The 21,219-nt window shown below is 47.5% G+C and overlaps 1 protein-coding gene across 4 annotated transcripts in view; it reads left to right on the top strand.

Annotated features, from left to right (window-relative positions):
* Positions 1–7,839: 7,839 nt before the first annotated feature.
* Positions 7,840–21,219, top strand: part of SLC1A4 (solute carrier family 1 member 4) — a 43,540-nt gene continuing 30,160 nt past the window's right edge. For all 4 annotated transcript variants that reach the window (XR_014183538.1, XR_014183539.1, XR_014183540.1 and 1 more), the window contains exons 1-3: positions 7,840–8,438; positions 18,648–18,690; positions 19,916–19,978. Coding sequence is in view for 1 of the 4 variants with exons in the window: in XM_082047727.1 (XP_081903853.1) it covers positions 7,915–8,438; positions 18,648–18,690; positions 19,916–19,978 (630 nt within the window). In the remaining 3 variants the exon portion in view is untranslated. The remainder of the gene's footprint in view (positions 8,439–18,647; positions 18,691–19,915; positions 19,979–21,219) is intronic.

Genomic DNA, 21,219 nt, shown 5'->3' with positions numbered 1-21,219 from the left:
ATTCCATACAACTGATGCAAATCAAGTCGTGCTCTGCTTGTGTATTAATTCCTGAGTGCCATTGGGACAGTATTCCCTGAAAATAAAACCAACAGCTTCAGAACAAATATGAGGCCTTGGTGCTTATTTTTAAAAGGTTCTTTAAGCTTCAATGATTGTTTGCTGATACCCTTATCTACAGCCATGCTGAATAAAGCTATAGGTAAATGGAAAGCTAAATATATTCACAAGGTGTTAATGTTAATGCCAGGCAAACTCTCAGCTGTCTAACCAACCTTCTGCAGCCAGTGAGGCACTTTACCAACCCACAACCATGGGAGAAATCAGCAGGCACGTCTACTTAGAGCACTCATAAGCTCTTGATGCAAGCATGTTTTCTGTAGTCGTTTCCCTTGCTTCTTCAGTAGCAAAGCTTCACCGTGAGAGAAGATCACACAGCGTGTGTTTGGATCATCCAGGCTTGTTTTGAGAAGCCTGACCCTGCATTTCCCTGCCAGCCAGAGGCAACGTCCCCTGCTGGGGCAGGATGTCACACATCCAAGATCTGGAACATCTGTGCTCATCGTTGCCCTTTCTCCCTTCTCTTTCCCCTCAAAGAAAAATCTCAGGGAGATGCTACAAAGGAGAAAATAATATTCTTGGGAGGCAGTCACAGCTCTTGTTTTCCAGCTTTTTTGTTTGTTTTTCAACACCTTTTTGTTTTGTTTTTCTTCGTATTTGTACATGATTAGGGTTTTGAAAACAAGACACTTAATTTTAAATTTACTCCTGGCTCAATGCAACTTTGTTTCCAGAGTAATTCAAAAGAGTAAACAAGTGTGTGGGAGGGTATTATTCTATATTTTTCATCTCCTTGCTGGTAAAACTGCATGTGCCTTTAGAGGATAAGTTAAATATTTACCCTAGGTCAACCATCCCTGTCTGCAGAGTTTATATTTTGTTGGAGTTTGGGCAGGCAAGTGGTGTTTGCAGAATTCCTTACCTGCCTCTGCTTTTAGAAAATGCACTCAGAAAGGCGGTGTGGTTTTATTTATATTTTCATCCTCAGAATATTTTTTATTAGGCGTGAGAGCTTACCTAGCTTGGATAGACAGTAAATCCATGTGTGACACTGTGGTAGGTTTGTGTTTGGGATGGGATTATTTAGGTTGCTAGCCAGGAACATATGTGCAGCAGGACCTGAGGAATATTCTTGGGATCTGGCATCACTGATGGTCAGGGCGTTTTCCTTCCATGGTTTTGGATGTCTTGAAATCGGGTTCATTCTGATAAGTCTAGGTGGCCGCGTGTGGGTGGCTGGTCCTGCATCCAGCTTGCAACAGGGTGATGAGGCCAGTGGCACCAGAAAGAGCTGAAGAACACACTTCATGTTCCTCCCCAGGGCATGCAGAGAGCACGTCTGTGATGGGGCTGGAGTCTGTCCAAATTGCTTGGCATCGCAGACCCAACAAAGTCTGCTTGCCAAGCTAAAGTCTGCATGCCAAGGAAGTGCTCTAGGCCATCCTGACTCAGATGGCGTGCTGTGGCTCTTCTGAGGACTTCATTTTGCCTGGTGGAAAGCAAGCTCTCTCCCACATACTTTTCATGTGTTCTCCTCAGAACAAGGCCACTTTGTAATAAAGACCCTTGGGACACTGCAGGCTGCCCAGAACATCTCCATTGGGATGTTTAGGAGCACCTTAATTCAAGATTCTCTTGAGAAACGCAAGTATAAACCTCAACTCCTTCCTGCCGTCTCCCCTTTCATGTTGCTCCCTCCTCCCCCCACCATGCCTTTTAGGCGTCAGTCTTCAAACTACTTCAAATTAAAGCAGTCATGGGAGACGGTCTGATTGATGACATCGTTCTAAGCCTACAGGCTTCTACTTGGTCTCCCAAGAACAGAGGGTAAACAGCAGCCAAGGAAGCTCCTGAAAGCCGAAGATGACTTTGTTGGTCTTACGAAGAGGGAGATGGTGGCAGGAAGACCGAAGGAAGCAAGGTGGTACCATGGGTGTTCACTGCACTCCTGCTGTAAACAGCTCATTTGCGGTTTTGTAGGAAACATGGCCTGAGGGACACTCTAACCTGTGCCAAGAGGGCACAGATCAGGTGTGAGACCCAAGGAAGCAGCTCTTTGAAGGCCTTCCTCTCCTCCCCCCTGCAAAGAAACTCAAGTCTTATTTCTTTCAGACCTTGTGTTGACCTTCCTCAGGTGTGGAAAACCTTCTTCTCTGTTTCTTACGGGCTTTTCTACCCTCTAAAATCAATGTCATTGGAGCACTTTTGTGTGCTACTTTATTACATGGGCTTTGTTCTTTCAGAAGTACTTGTTGCATATAGTCTATTATGCTTGTGCTTTGTGGTAGTACATAATAATACCTGACATATGCAGGAGGACAGGTAGATACCATGAAGTAATGCAGAGTGGATTCCACTTTTTTCCTTTCCCTCCAAAATACTCACAAGGCAGAAGCTGTCTTTGGCACCTTCATTTCTGGCTGAGATGACCAGCACTGTGAAGTTATTGATCAAATCTGTCTTTCTCCAGAGATCAGAGGTGTTGCTGTCTGGAGGTTCGAATTTATTACAGAGGCCACTGTGAAGTTCAGAGCTAGCTCCAGATGTGGATGTCCTTAGGACCAGGGTACATTTATATTTTAGAGGCTGGGGCAGAAAAAAATTAGGACAGAATTCGGTTGCCAGGTTAAATTTCCTCCAAGGAACAAAAGAATCATTTTGAGGCCACACCTGGAGTATTGTGTTCAGTTCTGGGCCCCTCAGTTCAGGAAAGACATTGAAGTGCTGGAGCGAGTCCAGAGAAGAGCAACAAGACTGGTGAAGGGACTTGAGCATAAGACCTATGCGGAGAGGCTGAGGGAGCTGGGGTTGTTTAGTCTGGAGAAGAGGAGGCTCAGAGGTGACCTCACCACTCTCTATAACTACCTGAAGGGAAGTTATAGCCAGGTGGGGATTGGTCTCTTCTCCCAGGCAGTTAGCAATAGGACAAGGGGGCATGGGCTTAAACTCTGCCAGGGGAAATTTAGGCTGGATATTAGAAAGAAATTCTTTACAGAGAGAGTGGTCAGGCTTTGGAATGGCTGCCCAGGGAGGTGGTGGACTCGCCGTCCCTGGAGGTTTTTAAACTGAGATTGGACATGGCACTTAGTGCCATGATCTAATAAACGGACTAGAGTTGGACCAAGGGTTGGACTCGATGATCTCTGAGGTCTTTTCCAACCCAGTCGATTCTGTGATTCTGTGAGCTGTAATGTTGGGTAAGTATAACATATACAGAAGTCACAGAGGGACGAAAATGATGATTTTCTATGATATTGTTGTACAATCTGGTTTTGGTGCATTGTAAGTCAGGGATGTCACATGACAGAAATTACCTGAAAGCTGGGTATCCTAAACCAATTGTCTAGGTCTTCCTCATACCCAGGGGGTAAAAGTAGATGAAAATTCCCCTCATCTGCATCAGACACATCTTTTAAAAGGGAATGACCTTCCCTGTATCTCTGTTGACTACGGAAAAAGCAAGAATTAGACATTAAATTTCTAGCTGTCAACAGCTAGATTACACAGATCCCATCCTAAGTGTCCATCCCACTGATCTGCAGCAAGAGTGTGGTAAAGATTAACAGTGGGAATTAATGAGCAGCAGGAAAAAGGAATTGTCAGCCTTTCCTCAGAGAGGTCTCTGTATCAACTTCCCTACACAAAGTGGGACCTTTTCTGAGGAAAATGGCTCAAAATAAGTCCTGTATTCTGCTTGCCTGGTGCTGTAACATGGAGGGGAAGGACCTGATTCTCTTACAGCCATCAGTATTTTTTCATTCCCTTCACTAAGCCTGGAGTTTCAAATACCCACCATCAAAAAATGATATCAAGCAGAATTTGACTGGAAATCAGCAGGATTTCATCTTTCCTGGACCAGTGGTGAAAACAAGGTTGGCTGTCTCCTCATCCAAAGCAAAATGAAGTCTTAAATTTTATTTAAAAGGTACCGTATTTTTTATTCTGTTTGTTTTGGTTTGGTTTTGCCTGTTTATGATCCCTCTGCCGATTTCTGGAGGAAGCACTGTAGTCCTGTGCAGGTGAAAGGCATCTAAGACAAAACCAAATTTGTTCAAGTCGCAATAGGGAAAGTCAAAAACCGTAATTTAGAAGCACCAGCAGGGTGGACATTGGAAACATGCGGGCTCACTCACTGGAAAGCTTCCAAGATCTACAAGAGCTGAAATGAAAACATGACACAACGGATCAGTCAATGATTACTACTGAATAAGTCAGCAGGCTTCAGAGTTAATGACTGCAGCCATCCATGAACTCTCACAGGGTGCGGAAAAACAGCTTTGCCTAGAACGTCTTTGGGATAATGTCCATTCATATGGTGGGAGGTTCACATGCTCTATTGCCTTCTTCTTGGCAAAAGCCTTGTCATCTGAAGATACGTTAAGAGAAGAAGAACAACTGTTTGTGTCAGTGTTTAAATCAGAATATCAAGAGGGAAAAAGGGATGGGAAATTTGGAATCCAGATTCTTGTGGTGTTGTTGACCAGGAAGTTTTACACAGGTATCCCTGCATCAAGGTGTTCTTCACGAACAGTTGGTCATCATCAACCAGCCTTAGCACAGGTTAAAAAACATGCAGTGGAATCTACAATTTTGGATGTGTGTTTTCCTGCTGCTCACCTGGCTGTTCTCCTGGCACTGCTCTGAGCAAAGTCAGCCCTGCAAGGACATGGGGAGATCCTCCGGGAGAAGAAACCTACTGTCACTTCACACAGTGGAAAAGGCTCTGTTTTAACTCTTGCACTGGTCTTGTATATGTGCTGCTACAGATGAGTTTTCCAATTTCATGTGTTCTTCTTGTTCACCCTTCCCTGAATTTCTCTCCTTGCTTTTCATTTTACATGTGGAAACAGCATTCCTGCTCGTTGTTTGGTTCTAGAATGTTTTCTCAACTAAAAGAGAGAATAAAGACTTTTAATGTTTATTTTATGATTTTCTGTTGCCTTTTCTCCTCCCCTTTTTTCTTCCCCTTTTCACAGGTAAACAGAGAGAAAAACGTCTGAGACCAGGAGAAAAAGGCAGGAAAAAATGCAACGGAAAAACAAAGCATGATATTTTCATAGGGAATACTCTCAAAATATTAATTAAAAATCTATTTTAGAAATTCTTCTGATGGGGAAAGAAACAATTACTTTGGAGGGTTAATTGTTTATTATTCACAAACCTATTTGCAAAAAGAATTCAAAACTGATTTTAAAACATCCACACAGCTTATTGTTCCTTTTGAGGTTGATGCAATTGAATGTCTTTGAAAGTGTTTGCAGATACTTGCTTTCCTGATTAGTTTAATCTCTGTTTCTTCTCTCTGTTTCTCCTAGTTTGATGGAACATTCATTCCCAGACTTCCACAAACCAAGCGTTCCTCAAAAGGAAAGTTATCTGGAAAAAAAAAAAAAAAAAACAAACCAATAAGAATATACTTGGTATCTTGGGTCAAATTTTGGTGCAAGAGCAAGACATGAGTCAAGGCTTTTCATTGAGCTCCAAGGTGGGTGATGGTGGATGGAGTTGCTTGTCAGTGGTGGTGTTACCTATTTAGACAAAGACAGCTCCCAGGAACTCTAGCAACAGTGTAGGGATCTTTGAGTCTATCCACGGGGCTAGAAAGCATAAAAGATTCTTATTAGATTTGGATTATTGTCCCATCACGCCCTGTCAGTCTCTTTAGTTAGTGTGGTCTACTCAAAAAGCAAATGTGTGGCTGGTTGTTTTCACAGCGAGTTTTCTGCTAGGCTGTGCTTTGCTGATGCCAAGGGAATGAACTGAAATGAAGCCCCTTCTGAAATCCAGGCGTTGGCTGAAGCTCATGCAACTGGCTCTATGAGCAAACACGAAAGTACTGTACCTCCAAGATCCCTGCGGATTTGTCCTTATCAGCCCTTCATACCACCAGAGACATTGTCTGCTCCTCAGACAACCTTCTCGTGTGATCAGACGTGGGTTTCAGTCTGGTTCCGCAAGCAAGCATGCTTGGAGCCAACAGGTCTGTGCCACCCTGCCACTGACAAGCCCATGGACCCGCTGGACAGCTTTGACCATGGGGACAGGGGACATGGCCATAGACCTGTCCTGGTGCAGAGGATGGCTTCCACCTCTTCAAGTGGTGCCTGGAGAGAGGAGGGGGACACTGGAGGGATATATGTGAGCCGTGGTTCACTGAGGGAACATGTGTGAGCTGTGGCAAGCCTGATGGGACATGTGTGAGCCATGAGGACAGTGAGGAGAACATGGAAGAGGACGCTGAGGGGATGTGCATGAACTATGGGAACACTGAGGGAACACGTGTGAGCCATGGGGACACTGAGGGGACATGTGTGAGCCATGGGAACCCTGAGAGTGACATTGAGAGGGATGTGTATGAGCTGTGGGGACATGGGGAAAACTGAGGGAGCACATGTGATCTGTGGGCACACTGAAGGGAACTCTGTGAGCTGTGGGGACACTGAGGGTACATGCATGAGCTGTGATGACACTAAGGAGACGTGTGAGCCATGGAGACACTGAAGGACACCAGGAAGATGTGTTAGACACTAAGGAGACATGTGTGAACCATGGGGACACCTAAGAGATATATGTGAGATGTGTAGACACTGAAGGGTGCTAAGAGGACATGTGTGGACCATGAGGACACTGAGGGAACATGTGTGAACAATGGGGACACTGAAGGTGTCATTGAGAGGGATGGGTGTGAGCCATGGGGACATGGGGAAATTAAGGGAACAAGTGTGATCCATGGGGACACTCAGGGACACTAAGTAGACGTGTCTGAGCTATGGGGACACTGAGGGACACTAAGGAGATGCGTGAACCATGGTGACACTGAAGGACACTGAGGGGAAGTGTGTGAACCATGGGGACACTGAGGAGGCATGTGTGAACAATGGGGACACTGAAGGTGTCATTGAGAGGGATGGGTGTGAGCCAGGGGGACATGGGGAAATTAAGGGAACAGGTGTGATCCATGGGGACACTCAGGGACACTAAGTAGATGTGTCCGAGCCATGGGGACACTGAGGGACACTAAGGAGATGCGTGAACCATGGTGACACTGAAGGACACTGAGGGGAAGTGTGTGAACCATGGGGACACTGAGGAGGCATGTGTGAACAATGGGGACACTGAAGGTGTCATTGAGAGGGATGGGTGTGAGCCAGGGGGACATGGGGAAATTAAGGGAACAGGTGTGATCCATGGGGACACTCAGGGACACTAAGTAGATGTGTCTGAGCTATGGGGACACTGAGGGACACTAAGGAGATGCGTGAACCATGGGGACACTGAAGGTGTCACTGAGAGGGATGTGTGTGAGCCATGGGGAACAGCTGTGATCTGTTGGGACACTCAGGGACACTAAGTAGACGTGTCTGAGCCATGAGGACACTGAGGAGACACGTGAACCACGGGGACACTGAGGGGACATGTGTGATTTGTGAGGACACTGAGGGCCACTAAGGAGACATGTGTGAACCATAGGAACACTGAGGGGATATTTTTGAGCTCCAGGACACTGAGGGGCCGTGTGTGAACCACGCGGCCACGCAGGGCCCGTGTGCGGCCCGTGGGCAGGCCGAGGGCCGCGGAGTGGGGGCAAACAGGGCCGCGGGGGCGCGGAGGGGACGTGCGGGCCCCCTTGGCGGCCATGGCGCCGAGCACACCGGTACCACAGGGCACCGGGGCTGCGCGCGGTGGCACCACCCCGTGGGCGGGGCCCGGCCGGGCCGGTGCCGCCCCCCGGGCACGCGGCGGGGCGGGCTCTCTCGGCGCGGCCGGTCAGACAGCCGCGCGGCGGCGGGACAGGCGGTTCCGCGCCGGCAGCGGGGGAGCGGGGCCGCGCTGCTGGCTGCCGCGCCGGGCAGCATGGAGGCGGCGGGCGAGGAGAAGGCGGGCAACGGCCGCAACGGCCACGCGGAGGGCCCAGCGGCGGCGGCGGCGGAGCGAGGCGGCCGGGGGCGGCTGCGGGGCTGCTGGGGCTTCCTGCGGCGCAACGCGCTGGTGGTGCTGACGGTGTCGGGGGTGGTGGCCGGCGTGGCGCTGGGGGCCGCCGTGCGCGGAGCGGCGCTGAGCCGGGCGCAGGTGGCCTACCTGGCCTTCCCGGGAGAGCTGCTGCTGCGGATGCTGCGGATGGTGATCCTGCCGCTGGTGGTCTGCAGCCTGGTGTCGGGGGCCGCCAGCCTGGACGCCCGCTCGCTGGGCCGCCTGGGCGGCATCGCCATCGCCTATTTCCTCGGCACCACGCTGCTGGCCTCCGGTCTCGCCGTCGCTCTCGGCTTCATCATCCGCCCCGGCGCCGGCGCCTCCGCACTCAACGCCCCCGGGCTGGGGCTGTCGGGTGTCGTGCCCACCAGCAAGGAGACGGTGGACTCCTTCCTCGACCTCGTCAGGTGAGGCCGCCCCGCTCCCCCCGCCTTCCCCCCCTCCTTCCCGCCCTCCCCGCCGGAGGATGATGACAGACCCGGCCGTGTTGCACACTGCAGCGGGCGGCCGGGAACAGCCCCTTCCTTCACGTCTTCTCATCCCCCCTTCTCCGTCCTCTCATCCCCCTTCTCCGTCCTCTCATCCCCCTTCTCCGTCCTCTCATCCCCCTTCTCCGTCCTCTCATCCCCCTTCTCCGTCCTCTCATCCCCCTTCTCTGTCCTCTCATCCCCCCTTCTTCTCCGTCCTCTCATCCCCCTTCTCCGTCTTCTCGTCCCCCCTTCTTCTCCGTCCTCTCGTCCCCCCTTCTTCTCCGTCCTCTCATCCCCCCTTCTTCTCCGTCCTCTCGTCCCCCCTTCTTCTCCGTCCTCTCGTCCCCCCTTCTTCTCCGTCCTCTCGTCCCCCCTTCTTCTCCGTCCTCTCGTCCCCCCTTCTTCTCCGTCCTCTCGTCCCCCCTTCTTCTCCGTCCTCTCGTCCCCCCTTCTTCTCCGTCTTCTCGTCCCCCCTTCTTCTCCGTCTTCTCGTCCCCCCTTCTTCTCCGTCTTCTCGTCCCCCCTTCTTCTCCGTCTTCTCGTCCCCCCTTCTTCTCCGTCTTCTCGTCCCCCCTTCTTCTCCGTCTTCTCGTCCCCCCTTCTTCTCCGTCTTCTCGTCCCCCCTTCTTCTCCGTCTTCTCGTCCCCCCTTCTTCTCCGTCTTCTCGTCCCCCCTTCTTCTCCGTCTTCTCGTCCCCCCTTCTTCTCCGTCTTCTCGTCCCCCCTTCTTCTCCGTCTTCTCGTCCCCCCTTCTTCTCCGTCTTCTCGTCCCCCCTTCTTCTCCGTCTTCTCGTCCCCCCTTCTTCTCCGTCTTCTCGTCCCCCCTTCTTCTCCGTCTTCTCGTCCCCCCCTTCTCCGTCTTCTCGTCCCCCCCTTCTCCGTCTTCTCGTCCCCCCCTCTTCTCCGTCTTCTCGTCCCCCCCTCTTCTCCGTCTTCTCGTCCCCCCCTCTTCTCCGTCTTCTCGTCCCCCCTTCTTCTCCGTCTTCTCGTCCCCCCTTCTTCTCCGTCTTCTCGTCCCCCCTTCTTCTCCGTCTTCTCGTCCCCCCTTCTTCTCCGTCTTCTCATCGCCGTTCTCCTCATCATCCTGGCTTCTCCACAGGCACTGCTTTCTGCCCAGGTACCTGCAGCACGGTCTGGCCTAGGGCTGCGTGTGCTCTGCCTGCCCCCCTTTGATCTTTAATTCTGGCTGGGTGGCTGTGAGAATGAATAGAGGCTTGCTCAGACGTCTGGGTGGTTTGGTCTGTTTTTGGTCCCCCCCGGAGGGAGAGCAGCTCCTGGGTGCTGGCTGCAGGGCAGGCATGGCCTTGCCTGGTGCGTTCTGCTGCCCCACTGCCTGTCGTGTCCCATCTCCTGCAGGCAGGGAAGGGCAGCTCTCCCCATCCCTCACACGCACCTTTTTCTTAAGGCAGGGAAATGCAACCCCGTATTTCCATTGAAGACATACCCTAAACATAGTCTGGCATGAGGACACCCTATATGTTTGTGAGCTTCCCATCCCACCCCTGCACCTTGCAAAAATGATACTTGTGTTCCCCAAAACTACCTGGAAGCAAGGCTTTCACTTCTAATCGGATCATAGTCTTTCTGTTTTACCCTTATTCCTACTTGCAAAGTTGCAGGCTTCACCTTTTATTTTTTTCTTACAGCTCATGTCTTGTTGACATCTGTCCAGCTCTTTAAATAAGAGAGGAACACTTACACAAATGAGGCAAACATCCAGCCAGCTTTTTGAGTATCAGACTTCCAACTGTGGTTTCTTGTGCTTTGATGAATCTTGGTGCAGAACCTCAGATGTGGACAGCTGATGCGCTTTGTTATCCCGGCTCTGGCCGTACCACTTTTTAACACCTGAGTAGTGTTGGACAGTCATGGAGAAGTGTATTACAGGTGCCTGAGAAAAGCTGTGGAATAAAGGAATATTGGGAAGTGACGGCTGGATTTCTCGTGGCGATTGTAGCTGAGGGAGTGGTGGCAAGTGATCGTACATCAATAGGGAGTGTGGAGGTTTGCTGAAACATTGGAAGATGAAAGGCTTTGGAGGTGGTAGATCTTGTTACTAAGATGCAAGTGGAAGTTTAAGGGAGACGACCATACCAGCGAAGTGGCTGGAGAGTTGTGCTTAGCAGATATCTTGGTAATTGCAAAACTATGTGAGAGATTTTTATTTAGATTGTTTGCTTTGCTTTTACGAGTTCAGTTTTTCAGCTGAGACTTTTTCACTGTGTTTGAGTAAACCTATGTGGCAACAAAGATAAGAAGAGTTTTAGAATGCCTGTGTTTACATATCCATGTTCATGTCCTTTTGTGCCCCAGAGAGAAGCATGTTCCCTTTGGACAGAAAGTGTACTCCAGTTTGTCCCATTGGCAGCCACGTACTTTATGTCCTCAGCCCACCTCTCTTAACGACTCACAAGTAAGGTCCTCCCTTAAGGACCAGCAATTCCTGACAGAGCACGTTAAGAAGTGATAACAGGACATAGAGAGTAGGTGTCCTGGCTGTGAAGGTGACATGGAATGGAAGTATAGGCAGGTGAAGGAAAATACAAAAAAGAGTCAGCACAAGTGGGAGAGTTGGAAAGATGACTGTAGCAGTGGCTGCTCCATGTGCATTCTGGCATGGCTACTGTAGCTGGTGTTTCACTCCTGTGTTGCCGCGCAGTACCGAGTAGGACGTAGCTGAGAAACAGGGCAGGGATGCTCCAGCGAGCTTCAGGCTGTAGGTAATATCTGTGAAGCTGGGAGCAGAAAGCTGCTTCTCACTCTGCTCTGTAAAGGCAGGTGGAGGGTTCGTCTTCAAAGAAGTTATAATGGTGGTGAGACTGAATCCTTAACTCCAAAGTTTTGTGATTTTCTTCTCCCTTTCCTTTATTTTTTATTTATTTATTTTTTTTTAACCTGCTTTTGAAAGTGTGGGTGTTCTGATTTGAGCATCGATCTTCTCTCTTGCTCTGGCGGAAGGTACCAGAGTAACCTCATCTTCAGTTAATGTCTGTAGGCCTGGAGAGCTTAAACCATTGCCTTCAGTGTTGGTGGGTGGGTCTTGCAGCATCTTGCTCTTTGTTTTTCCTTTTCTCTCTTTTGGTGCTGAAGCTTTCCATGAGATACAGGAAAAAAAAAATTGTTTTCAATTGTGTCACAGGACTGGCCATATCCTTCAAGGCTTCACTGCTCAGCTTAGTTTCAGATAAAAGGTAAAAGTGAGGTGCAAACAGGTAAACTGAGTCCCCCTACAGCACTGAAAACAGATTGTAAAAACATGGCCCAAGGAAGAAACAGCGAAATCAGAGCTGTGAGTCAGTCTTTGCCATGGCTTCTTCAGGGATGACACAGGGTGTCCTTTCCCAGGATGCAGATCCCTTCTGCTTTTGGGAAGTGTATTAGTTAGTGACCAAAGATGTTGCTTTCTATTGTCACAGCGATGTCTGTAGGCCAGCTTAATTCTTGGCTGAGGTCTTCAGTTTCCAAGTCTAATGCTTCTGCACAAACATGTACCTATGCGTGCAGACACTCCCTCTGGAAAAGACATTTATCTTGGACTTTGGTAGCAAATAGATGATGACTCAGTGGTCAGCCAAAAGGCTGCCTCTGTCTTGGTGTGTCCCTTCCAGGTCTAGTTTGTCTGTCTTCCTCCAGCTTGAGTTGCTGGAGCACCTGAACCCAAGGGGGGACCTTGGATTTCCCATGTCAATGAAGAAAGACAGGCTTCTCCAGAGCACGGAGTTCAGGCTTTTGCATTAAGCTGGCCTCTGGAGCACACCTGCTCCATGTGGTCCTAGCTGAAGCTGGACCTCATGAACATCTCCAGAGCATCTGGCATGGAGAACAGCTCAGTTGTACCAAACAGGTGAGCACTGAGTGTCAGCAGAAGATGAGGAGAATGACAGGAAATTTTAGCATTTCTGGTGTCATCCCTTACTCATTTGTTTGGTGGAGAATGCAAAGCAATGGAGAATAAAGAGCTCTATACATCTTGGTTATGAGTGGGGGAATGGGGTGCTCTGGGGCTCAGCACCCACCTGCGCAGATGACAGTGGAAACCAAGCTTGGCTCTGATCGTGTTGGGCTTCTGACCAGGGAGAAACAGGTGAGGAGGAGAGAGATGGTGACCAGGAGGTGACTCCATCCACCCGCTAACACAGCCCAATCACAGCTTGTTGAAAAGCGGTTGAGACAGCAGGGTCAAGCATTTTGCAAGAATCCATTGATTTGTTGACTCTTCTGATGGGCAATTGTCAAGACTTCATGTTTTGATAAGGTCAGAGTTTTGTTTTGGCTCTGATTTATATTTGCTGATTCAACAAAATCAAACAGTTTCACAGGAACCTGTTGATCCTGTCAGAATTTCCAACAGTGGGTGATCCTGGCACTTCATTCCAGTGAGGTCAATGTTTTGCTGTAATTTTAGACAAAAGACTTAAGTAGAAAATCTCACTCATCAGGAAGGAACATTTCAACAAAATGTTTTACAATATTTTTTTGTGGGAAAAAAGGTCTGGAACAGGCTTTCTTTGCACAATTTTGGGATGAAAACATGTTTTGAAACTGTGGAATTGGCTTTGGGAAGGGAATTCTGGTTTTAATCCAGCTGCAGCTGTAACAGTCCAGGGAGGGAAGGAGGTAGTAGCATCATCTGTTTTTTATAGAAAGGGTACGCAGAGGTCCAGGTGTCTGCCCTGGGTGGTGAGGTCAAGTTTCCTCAGGCTGCCGAGCAAGTCTGCAAAAACAGTTTAAATTTCATTGCTCCTCACTGCCCTTTCTGTCTCTCCGCCAGAGGTTACCAGCTGTGCTGCCAAAGGGGCTACCCAGGGTGCAGTCTGCAAGCCCGTGCGTTGGCTTCGAGCAGCGTCGGAGCCGGAGGGAAGGTGGGGGTGAGCTCGAGATTGGGGACAAGCGCCGGTAACGTTCTGCTGACTCGGCTGCGGGGCAGAGGGCCAGGGTGGACCTTGGGGTGCAGTGACCCTCGCTCGGGCACCAGTCGCTCCTGTAGCTTTTGTTTCTTAAAGCCTTGGACTTCCTGGTGAGTCAGCCAAAAGCATCAGCTGTGAAGCCTGTCTCTGAAATCGTGATGTGGAAAGAGAGAGGAAAAACCTGAGCGTTGGGAGAAGAGAGGGAGATGCCACCTTTGTAGTGATAAATAGAATAAAAAGTGGCCAGAATAGTTGCAGTTACACTGATGGTGGTTTGCCAAGATAGGCTAACCACTGGGTTTCGTAGCTGGACAACTAACTTTTAACTTCGGGGTACCCTCAGCAAAAGGAAAATTAGTAAGTGTTACTGTCCACCTTCACTTGGTTCATTTTCTGAGCCTGCATCCTCTCTTGAACTGTAGGGATTGCTGACTGATCTTTGTAGTCAGTGGTTTTGTTCATGTGCCTGCACTGTCTTGGTTGGTGTTATTTTAGGAAGCCTCTGAACATTTCTGCTCCTTTCTTTCGCTCTGTATATTCGTTGCCTTTTACTACTGACTCCCCTATGTTTTGTTTTGTTTTTTTCCAAGCAACAAAGATGCAGATGGGACCATTAAAGCAAAAAATATAAAATATCTGCTATAAGTAAACACATTTTCAAGTTTCTCTGTGTTAAAGCAAATGCACGCACTCATAAATCGGTGTATGTCCAGGGCATGTATTGTGCATCCACCTATCAAAAAGATGAGAAAAATTGTTATGTGGTATTGAATGAAACCAGAAAGAACAGAAAGAAAAATAAAGGTATTGGAGCAATCTGAACCGGGCTCTGGCAGGTTGCCACAGATGGCAATAAAGTTGCTGTCAGTGGACTCCTACCATTGAAAACACTTCATTGAGAGAAAACAAAACAAAACAAAACCCAAACAGGAGATAACGCAATACAGAATATTTTTTTCTAGGCTTTTTCACAGAAATATGTTTCCCAGCAGCAAGGTTTTTGGCATTGGAAGTGGAACTTTTTTGTGAGAAGCAATGCAAGAGGAATGCGTAGTATTTTAGGGGTTTGTTCTGTTTGCCTGGATTTCCCTTCATGCTTTTGCTGCCAGAGCAAAGTTGTTTGCAGAGCTCTAGCAAAAGGATAATTTAGGAACAGTTATTAATAAAAATCCATTACACATGCAATGAAGGAGTTCCTGTGCCATCCTTATTCTACTGGTGGAAAGATATAGGGTAAAGAAGAGAGGAATTTGACTGTAATATCAAAATCGAGAAGGATGGGAGCTGCAACATGGTTTTGCTCCCTTTACAGCTCCAGGTTTCCTTAGTCACCTGGGTTTCCCAGCACTGAATGCTGCAGCTAAACTAAGATTTCTGTTACAGTAAAAAATACGGTGAGACCTTCCTGCTGAATTTGGTTAGAGGAGTAATGATCCCTTCCCGTCTGGTGGGAGCAGCTCCTCCCTGGGGAGAAGGAAACAGCTGCATTTTTCTGGCTGTGCATGGGAAGATAGTGTGATGAGCACAGTGTTCAGTCAGAAAGTACTTGGACCCTGAAACTGCCGCCCTTGGTGCTGCTGCTTTCTGGTTCCTATTTTAAGAGGACCTGAGATGAGTGCTCTCTCACATTGTGTGTTACGCAGGTTCGTGGAGGTTTCTTGGCTCAGCCCAGCTGCCGCTTCAGCCCCAGGACACAACTGTCACCCTTGACAGCTGTCTGATGGATTTCTGACATTATTTTTTTGGGGGTGGTGGTGCTTTGTACGCAACTTGCAACAGGTAAAGAGACACTTTCCTGCCCTGTGCTTGCCTTTGTAGCACCTACTTCACCTTTATGGCACAAAGGCAGTTGTGTCCATGCATGGATAATCCATCCCTCTCCATGGAGCAAGGTCCTGGCAGCAGTGGAGCACCTAGGGTGCATGCAGAACAGCTGTCCCCTGCCATGATGTCATGCGTCGCTGGCTTGTCTCATTCTTGCCACGTAAGAGCAGGTTTCATCTCTCTGCATCACAGGGCCAAAGCTGCCTGATCCCAGATCCCTGTGCTGGGCTCCTTATCGCCCAGACTCAGTGTTTGCTCAGCGCTGTGCTCATGTGATAACCCATATCTGCTTTGAAAAGGCAACCCTGTTCTCTAGCACAGGGCATAGCAGCAGCAGGGATGGGGCCATTAGAAACAGCAGCAATAGTCAGAAATCCACTGGTATAACTGTGATGATTCTTTTATACTCCACATTTGCATCTAGTACGGGCTTTCAAAGCAAAAAAAACCCTGAAGATTTTGTTTGTGCAGAAAAACCAGCTGGCAGACACCCACATTTAATTTGCATGCCCAATTACCCAACTCACGAGCTTTCCTGATCACCGGTTTACCTGGATGGGAGAGATGTTTGCGCTTCCCCGTGCGACTCCTCCGTTTGGGCTTGGGGATGGGGCGAACACGGGCTCGCAGGGACAGAACCGGGCCTGGATTTCTGTGGTGGGTGAACTTTGTCTCGCCTCACATGATGAGCAAAGCCTGCGGGCACCAGCATACGATGAGCCCAGGCAGATCACCAGCCAGCTTTTGGCTCTCCCTGGAGCATGAGGCATCCTGACCCGTTCATTTTTTTTAGGCGCTGTTATGGCGTTCTTGCGCAAATCCATCCTCAGGTAAAAACCTGCGGTCTGACGCACCCATAATTACAGCTTAATTTAATTCACACACTGACTGATCCTAGGTGAGCAATGAGTGTAGTCTGTGCAGAACTCATGCCTCTAAGACAAGCCATTTATTTTTTGGTTGCTTTTTGTGACCTGACACAGTTTGTTCTTAAACTTTGGGGTTTGAAACAAAGAGGATCAAAACATTATTTTGTGTGTTGTTGGGACTTTGCAGGCAGCTGTGCTTTGAAGTTGAACAAAACACAAAGCTCCTTCTGAGCTGCTGAATTGAGATACAGATTTTTTTACTTGGTGGATTGTCAAAAATGCTCTTTACTGTACTCAGAGTCGAGTCCTATAACTGCTGCTCCAGAGGTAAAGAAGAGTGACTGTTACCTGCTCGTATTTGAACAGCTTTAGTGCTATTCACACTTGCAGTAAGAACCTGCCCTTTGCTTTGCTGTGGCAGGGCTGCTGGCATCACTCAACCATGTGCTTTAAGTATAGGCTTGGGGTTAAGTTAGTGTTTAATTACTGAGGCCCATGCCTGACATACTGTGTAAATTATGGAGGGTTTGGTTTCTCGGCCACGTTTAAACATTGGAGAACCATATTGTTTAGGCTTTAGGATTATTTCCTTTGGCTTTGTTTCATCAGGATGGAAGGCTGATTTAAAAAAACCCAAAGAGTAATTTGATTTCTGATTGGTTTTAAGTCTTTTTTCATCTTTTTGCTTCTTCAAAATCCAGTCTTTTTTTTTTTTTTTTTAAGTAATCATCCTGCTATGAAAAGTTGAAAAGAAATATCCTTATTTTTGCAACAGCATGTTTACTTGTTTTTGGTTAAAACTGTGCACTGAGCTGGGCCCATTTATATATATGATGTTTTATTCCTGATAAAAGTAAGTTTGTTTTTACTTTAAGGGAGGTTTTATGCATCAGAGAGCTCCAGCTGTGCAAGAATTGGCGCACGCGATCTGTTCCATTGACCTTATTTGACCAATTCCTAAGCATCTTTGCAAAGCTAGAGCTTGCTCTCCTACTTTCAGACAGCTGTATTGTCAAATTTTAAGTTGCTATTTCTTTCATGCTCAGTGAAACACAGACTCTAGGAGCCAAATTATTATTACAGAAACTTGACTTTTGCGTCTGCCTCCTAATGTAATGCAGCAGCAAGGCTGAGGTAGTTCACAGCAGCTACTCGTCTGGGAAGGTCTGTGTACTTCTCGTTGCTGTCAGGGCTGTGGGAAAGCCCTGGCTGTGCGGTCGGGTAACAGAGCTATGCAGTGGAAAAGACCAAAGTCCTTATCTGTGCTCTATCTTAAGCTCCTTCTTGCTTTCGAAGATTTGACTCTGCTTCTCCAGTTCTTGCTGTGGTTTGGATTTGCGCCTTCCACGTCATCCATGGAATTATCACAGCCGAAGGCCCGGTTTAAAGTGTTTGCCAGGGTAACTACAGCAAAATCTGGGGGGAGGTTAATGAGGCACGGCCTTGGCCTTCCTCAGGGCAGCGCAAGGAGCAGAGGGTGCAGAGCAGCTCCCCAAATGTGTTTTGCCACAGTTAACTGACTCTGGGTCAGGTTTCCTCACCGTAAGAGTTCTTGTGCCTCCTGGATGCGTTTGGCTGGCAGTATATTCAGTTCATGCCCATAACCTTCCTACCCTTGCCAGCAAGGGTCCTGCTGTCACCCCAGAGATCAGTTGTTGTTCCTATTTTGCTTTCTGATACAGCAAAAAAAGCTGCCATTTGGCTAGGGGAACAGATGTTCTTTACCACCATAAGGGGAGAAAGGAAGTATAGCATTAAAAAGAAATACAAAATACAATAAGCAACTTTTTCCCTACATGGTCCAGTTAGCTGTTTATCCTGTTCTTGTTGCTTCACAGATGCACAAATACACTGGATGCCCAGTAGAAGTGTGTGTCGTGTTGCGTGTCACACTCCCTGCACAAACCTAGTGCTCAATTTGCATTTTTGTATGGAGGCACTACCAAATTCGGATCTTGCCGCTTTCTACATGAGTTGCCCCTACTTTCATCTGTGCCGTTTAACCCCTTCAGCCCTTGCAGACAGCTCTGGCCCATGACATTGTTCTGCTTTACCTCAGTGTTCAGGGAAGCTGACCCTTTGTTGAAGGGTTATGCCATTCTCTTAAGTGGATTTTGCTGATTGGATTGTCCTTCCTGTTGGGGCTGCGAGCAACGTGTAATCATGTGAGTAGTGTTAAAAATCTGCCTGACCCTGGAGGCCATCAGCTGTTGATTTAGCTGGTGTGGCTAAGCCAGTTTCTGTAACCACTGAGGGTGTATAACCAGCATCGTGTCCCATTGCCCCTGGTGTCCCTGCCCAAATGGTAACATGTGGCAGACAAGCAGGGACCTTTTTATGTGAGCAAGAGAAGATGGCGTTCACACCCCGGGGGTGTAGCAAGACATCTGCTTCCTGCTGCCAGACTGTCTTCTGTAGCACGTACCTCACTAATGCCAATATGCTTGCCTTGCAAAAGGAATTCAGTTCCTGAGGCTAAAACACATTGGTGCATTTGTTTTAGAAGTTCTACAAGAAATATTTAATTTTCTTGTTTTTATTTTACAGAAACCTGTTTCCTGCAAATCTTGTTGCTGCAGCTTTCCGAACGGTAAGATATGTGTGGACTTTGGACATTAGCTACAGTACACAGACAGACAAAGTGACTGCTCTTTAGAAAGGACTAGAAAGATGATGCAGAAAATACCAAAAGTTAATTTACTTACAGTAGGTGGGATTTTTAAAAGCACCTGATGTACACACAACTTCCATAGCACATGGTTTGATTTTGAAAAATACTCCTCAAAACAAAAAAAGAAGGGCAAATTAGTAGCTTGTACCTCCACCAAAAATGTTCTTTAAACTTTTACACCTGTGGTGTGTGTAAGCATTACCTGTTGCCTGATGCTTTTATTCAATATTTTACATTGTACTCCTTGCTGGATTAATTGCTCAGCCTGGCTTCTGACAGAGGACTAAGTGCGGTAGGATGATAAGTTGTACCAGAACATAGTGTTGTTTAAACTGATGGACAGGAGCTGTGGGGCTCCAAGAAGGTTTTGATTTAGATCTTATTACTAAGTCCCATTTTGAGTATATACACAACATAGTACAAGTCTATAAATAAACATAGAAGCAGTACAAAAATATCGTTAAAAAAGGATATTCTGTGGTGTCTTGAGTGTCAGGGTTCTGTATGTTCAGGAATCAAATAAAAACGTCCTCCTTCCTCTGTGCTGCTGTTGTCACAGGTAATTGGCAAGTACATAAGATTTTATTTCCCCTATTTTATATCTAAAGAAAACAAGCCCAAAGCAGTGCCCTGCTTTTGCTAATTTATCAAAGTAAACTGTTGCCCTAGATTTTAGATATTTTACTGACAATTTTAATGCCTGCCTCACCATTTCTAACAGTGAAACAGCACAAGTGCTACTTGCCTTCTGCAGGAGCCAGCGCGACAGCATGGTGTGTGAGCAATAGCAAGGTGAAGGAGAGGGGAATTACAGAATCACAGAACGTTAGGGATTGGAAGGGACCTCAAAAGATCATCTAGTCCAATCCCCCTGCCAGAGCAGGAACACTTAGATGAATTCTTTGGTTGTTACCCAAACCTGGGAGCTCGGGGATCATGGAGCGCTTCTCTGTTTCCATGTGGGACAGGAGCTGCATATGCTCTCACTCCCTTTTTTTCTTGCACAGGACAGGCTCGTTAGCTTCCATAGAATGGTCTCTAGAAAAGTCTTCCTAACAGCAGTATCCTCCTTGTGAAATGATATGGTCATATTGCTAGTGTGACTGGCAAACATTGTGGTTTTGTTTGTTTTTCTTACCTGCAGTATGCGACAGAATATAAGGTGCTGCTCAGAAACACTACCTCTGGAAATGTCACAACAGAAAAGGTATGGTCACTTCTTAGGTTTTTATACAAACCCTTGTCAATGTAATATTTGACTACTTCACGGTCTTTAATCCTTTCCAGCAGTCATTGGAAAGAAACAAGTTCTTTGCCTGGAACAGAGACACACATGAGCCAGATGAGTTACCTGCAGCCACACAAGAAAGCTAGTATGGATAGGAGCATTGGGCTCAACTGATCTGACCCTTGAGACCTTATTTTTAGGCCATGCTTTCTTAGACCTGGTCTCACTTGATCTAAATTTTGATAAGTTGCTCTGCCTAATGCTTCCAAATAACTTTCTGCAGACTTGGGTTTAAATAGCAATCAGGCTGGCTGAATATGTCCCTTAAACCTTACTCTTCATTAACAGTTTGGAGTGAATGAGCTTTTTTCCACTGCCCAAGGTTCTTTGGGGAAAAAAAAAAAAAAGCTTAGTTGAGAATCTTTCCTTGTTGCCATGCTGCTGAAATTTTGTTTGAAGCAGTAACAAGTGGTCTGAAAGAGTAAAAATTATAGACACAACATTACAAACAGGCTGCTATTGCCATGGTGTCAAAAAGGAAACTAATTTGCAGCTGTAGCTGAGGTAGAGTGTGTTATCTTCCATGTGTAGCTCATAGGACTTCCAGAGGTGTTCTATGTCCCACTGAGTGGCATCTCTCATGCAGCACCGGGCTATCAAACGTATTTATTATTGGCCAGAACCGACATGTTGCAGGTCCAGCAGTAGTTAATGTTGTCTTACAGGCAACATGCTATGAAACAGACCCGGTATCCCAGCCCGCAATGTGTCACCTCACTCCAAATTAAGCATCTTGTGTGCTTTCATGAGGGTTTGGGGAGACAGGTCTGAGACTGAAAATGACTTCCAGGGTTATTTTCTATTTCTCAGGCTCATTCTGACCATCTGAAATCAGTATCGGATGTTGGGCTACTGCGTTTTTAAAATAATTTGCATGTCCCTAGAGCAACACACTTATAATGTTTGTATTTGTCGTGGAAGGGCTCCGCTGTTGCTTTCCCACCAGTTTGTAAAACCATCAAGGAAAAAGCAGTTTTTGCTCATCCCAGAGGGACTCTGACACGTATTCCTGAGCGCTGGAAGCCCCGGCCTCATTACCTTCTCCTCATGACGCACGGTGTGTGAACAGGCACTGCAGAACAGTCTGTTTCTGAACTTTGCTTTTGGCTGATGGGCTGAACTTTCACCAGCCCCAGAGGCAGGGTGACAGGTGACTTGGG

This window comes from Streptopelia decaocto (assembly GCF_964273445.1).
Source record: "Streptopelia decaocto genome assembly, chromosome: 3".
NCBI classification, from domain to species: Eukaryota; Metazoa; Chordata; class Aves; order Columbiformes; family Columbidae; genus Streptopelia; species Streptopelia decaocto.
Note: the sequence above shows the minus strand (reverse complement) of the source record. Positions and strands in the feature narration are given on the sequence as shown.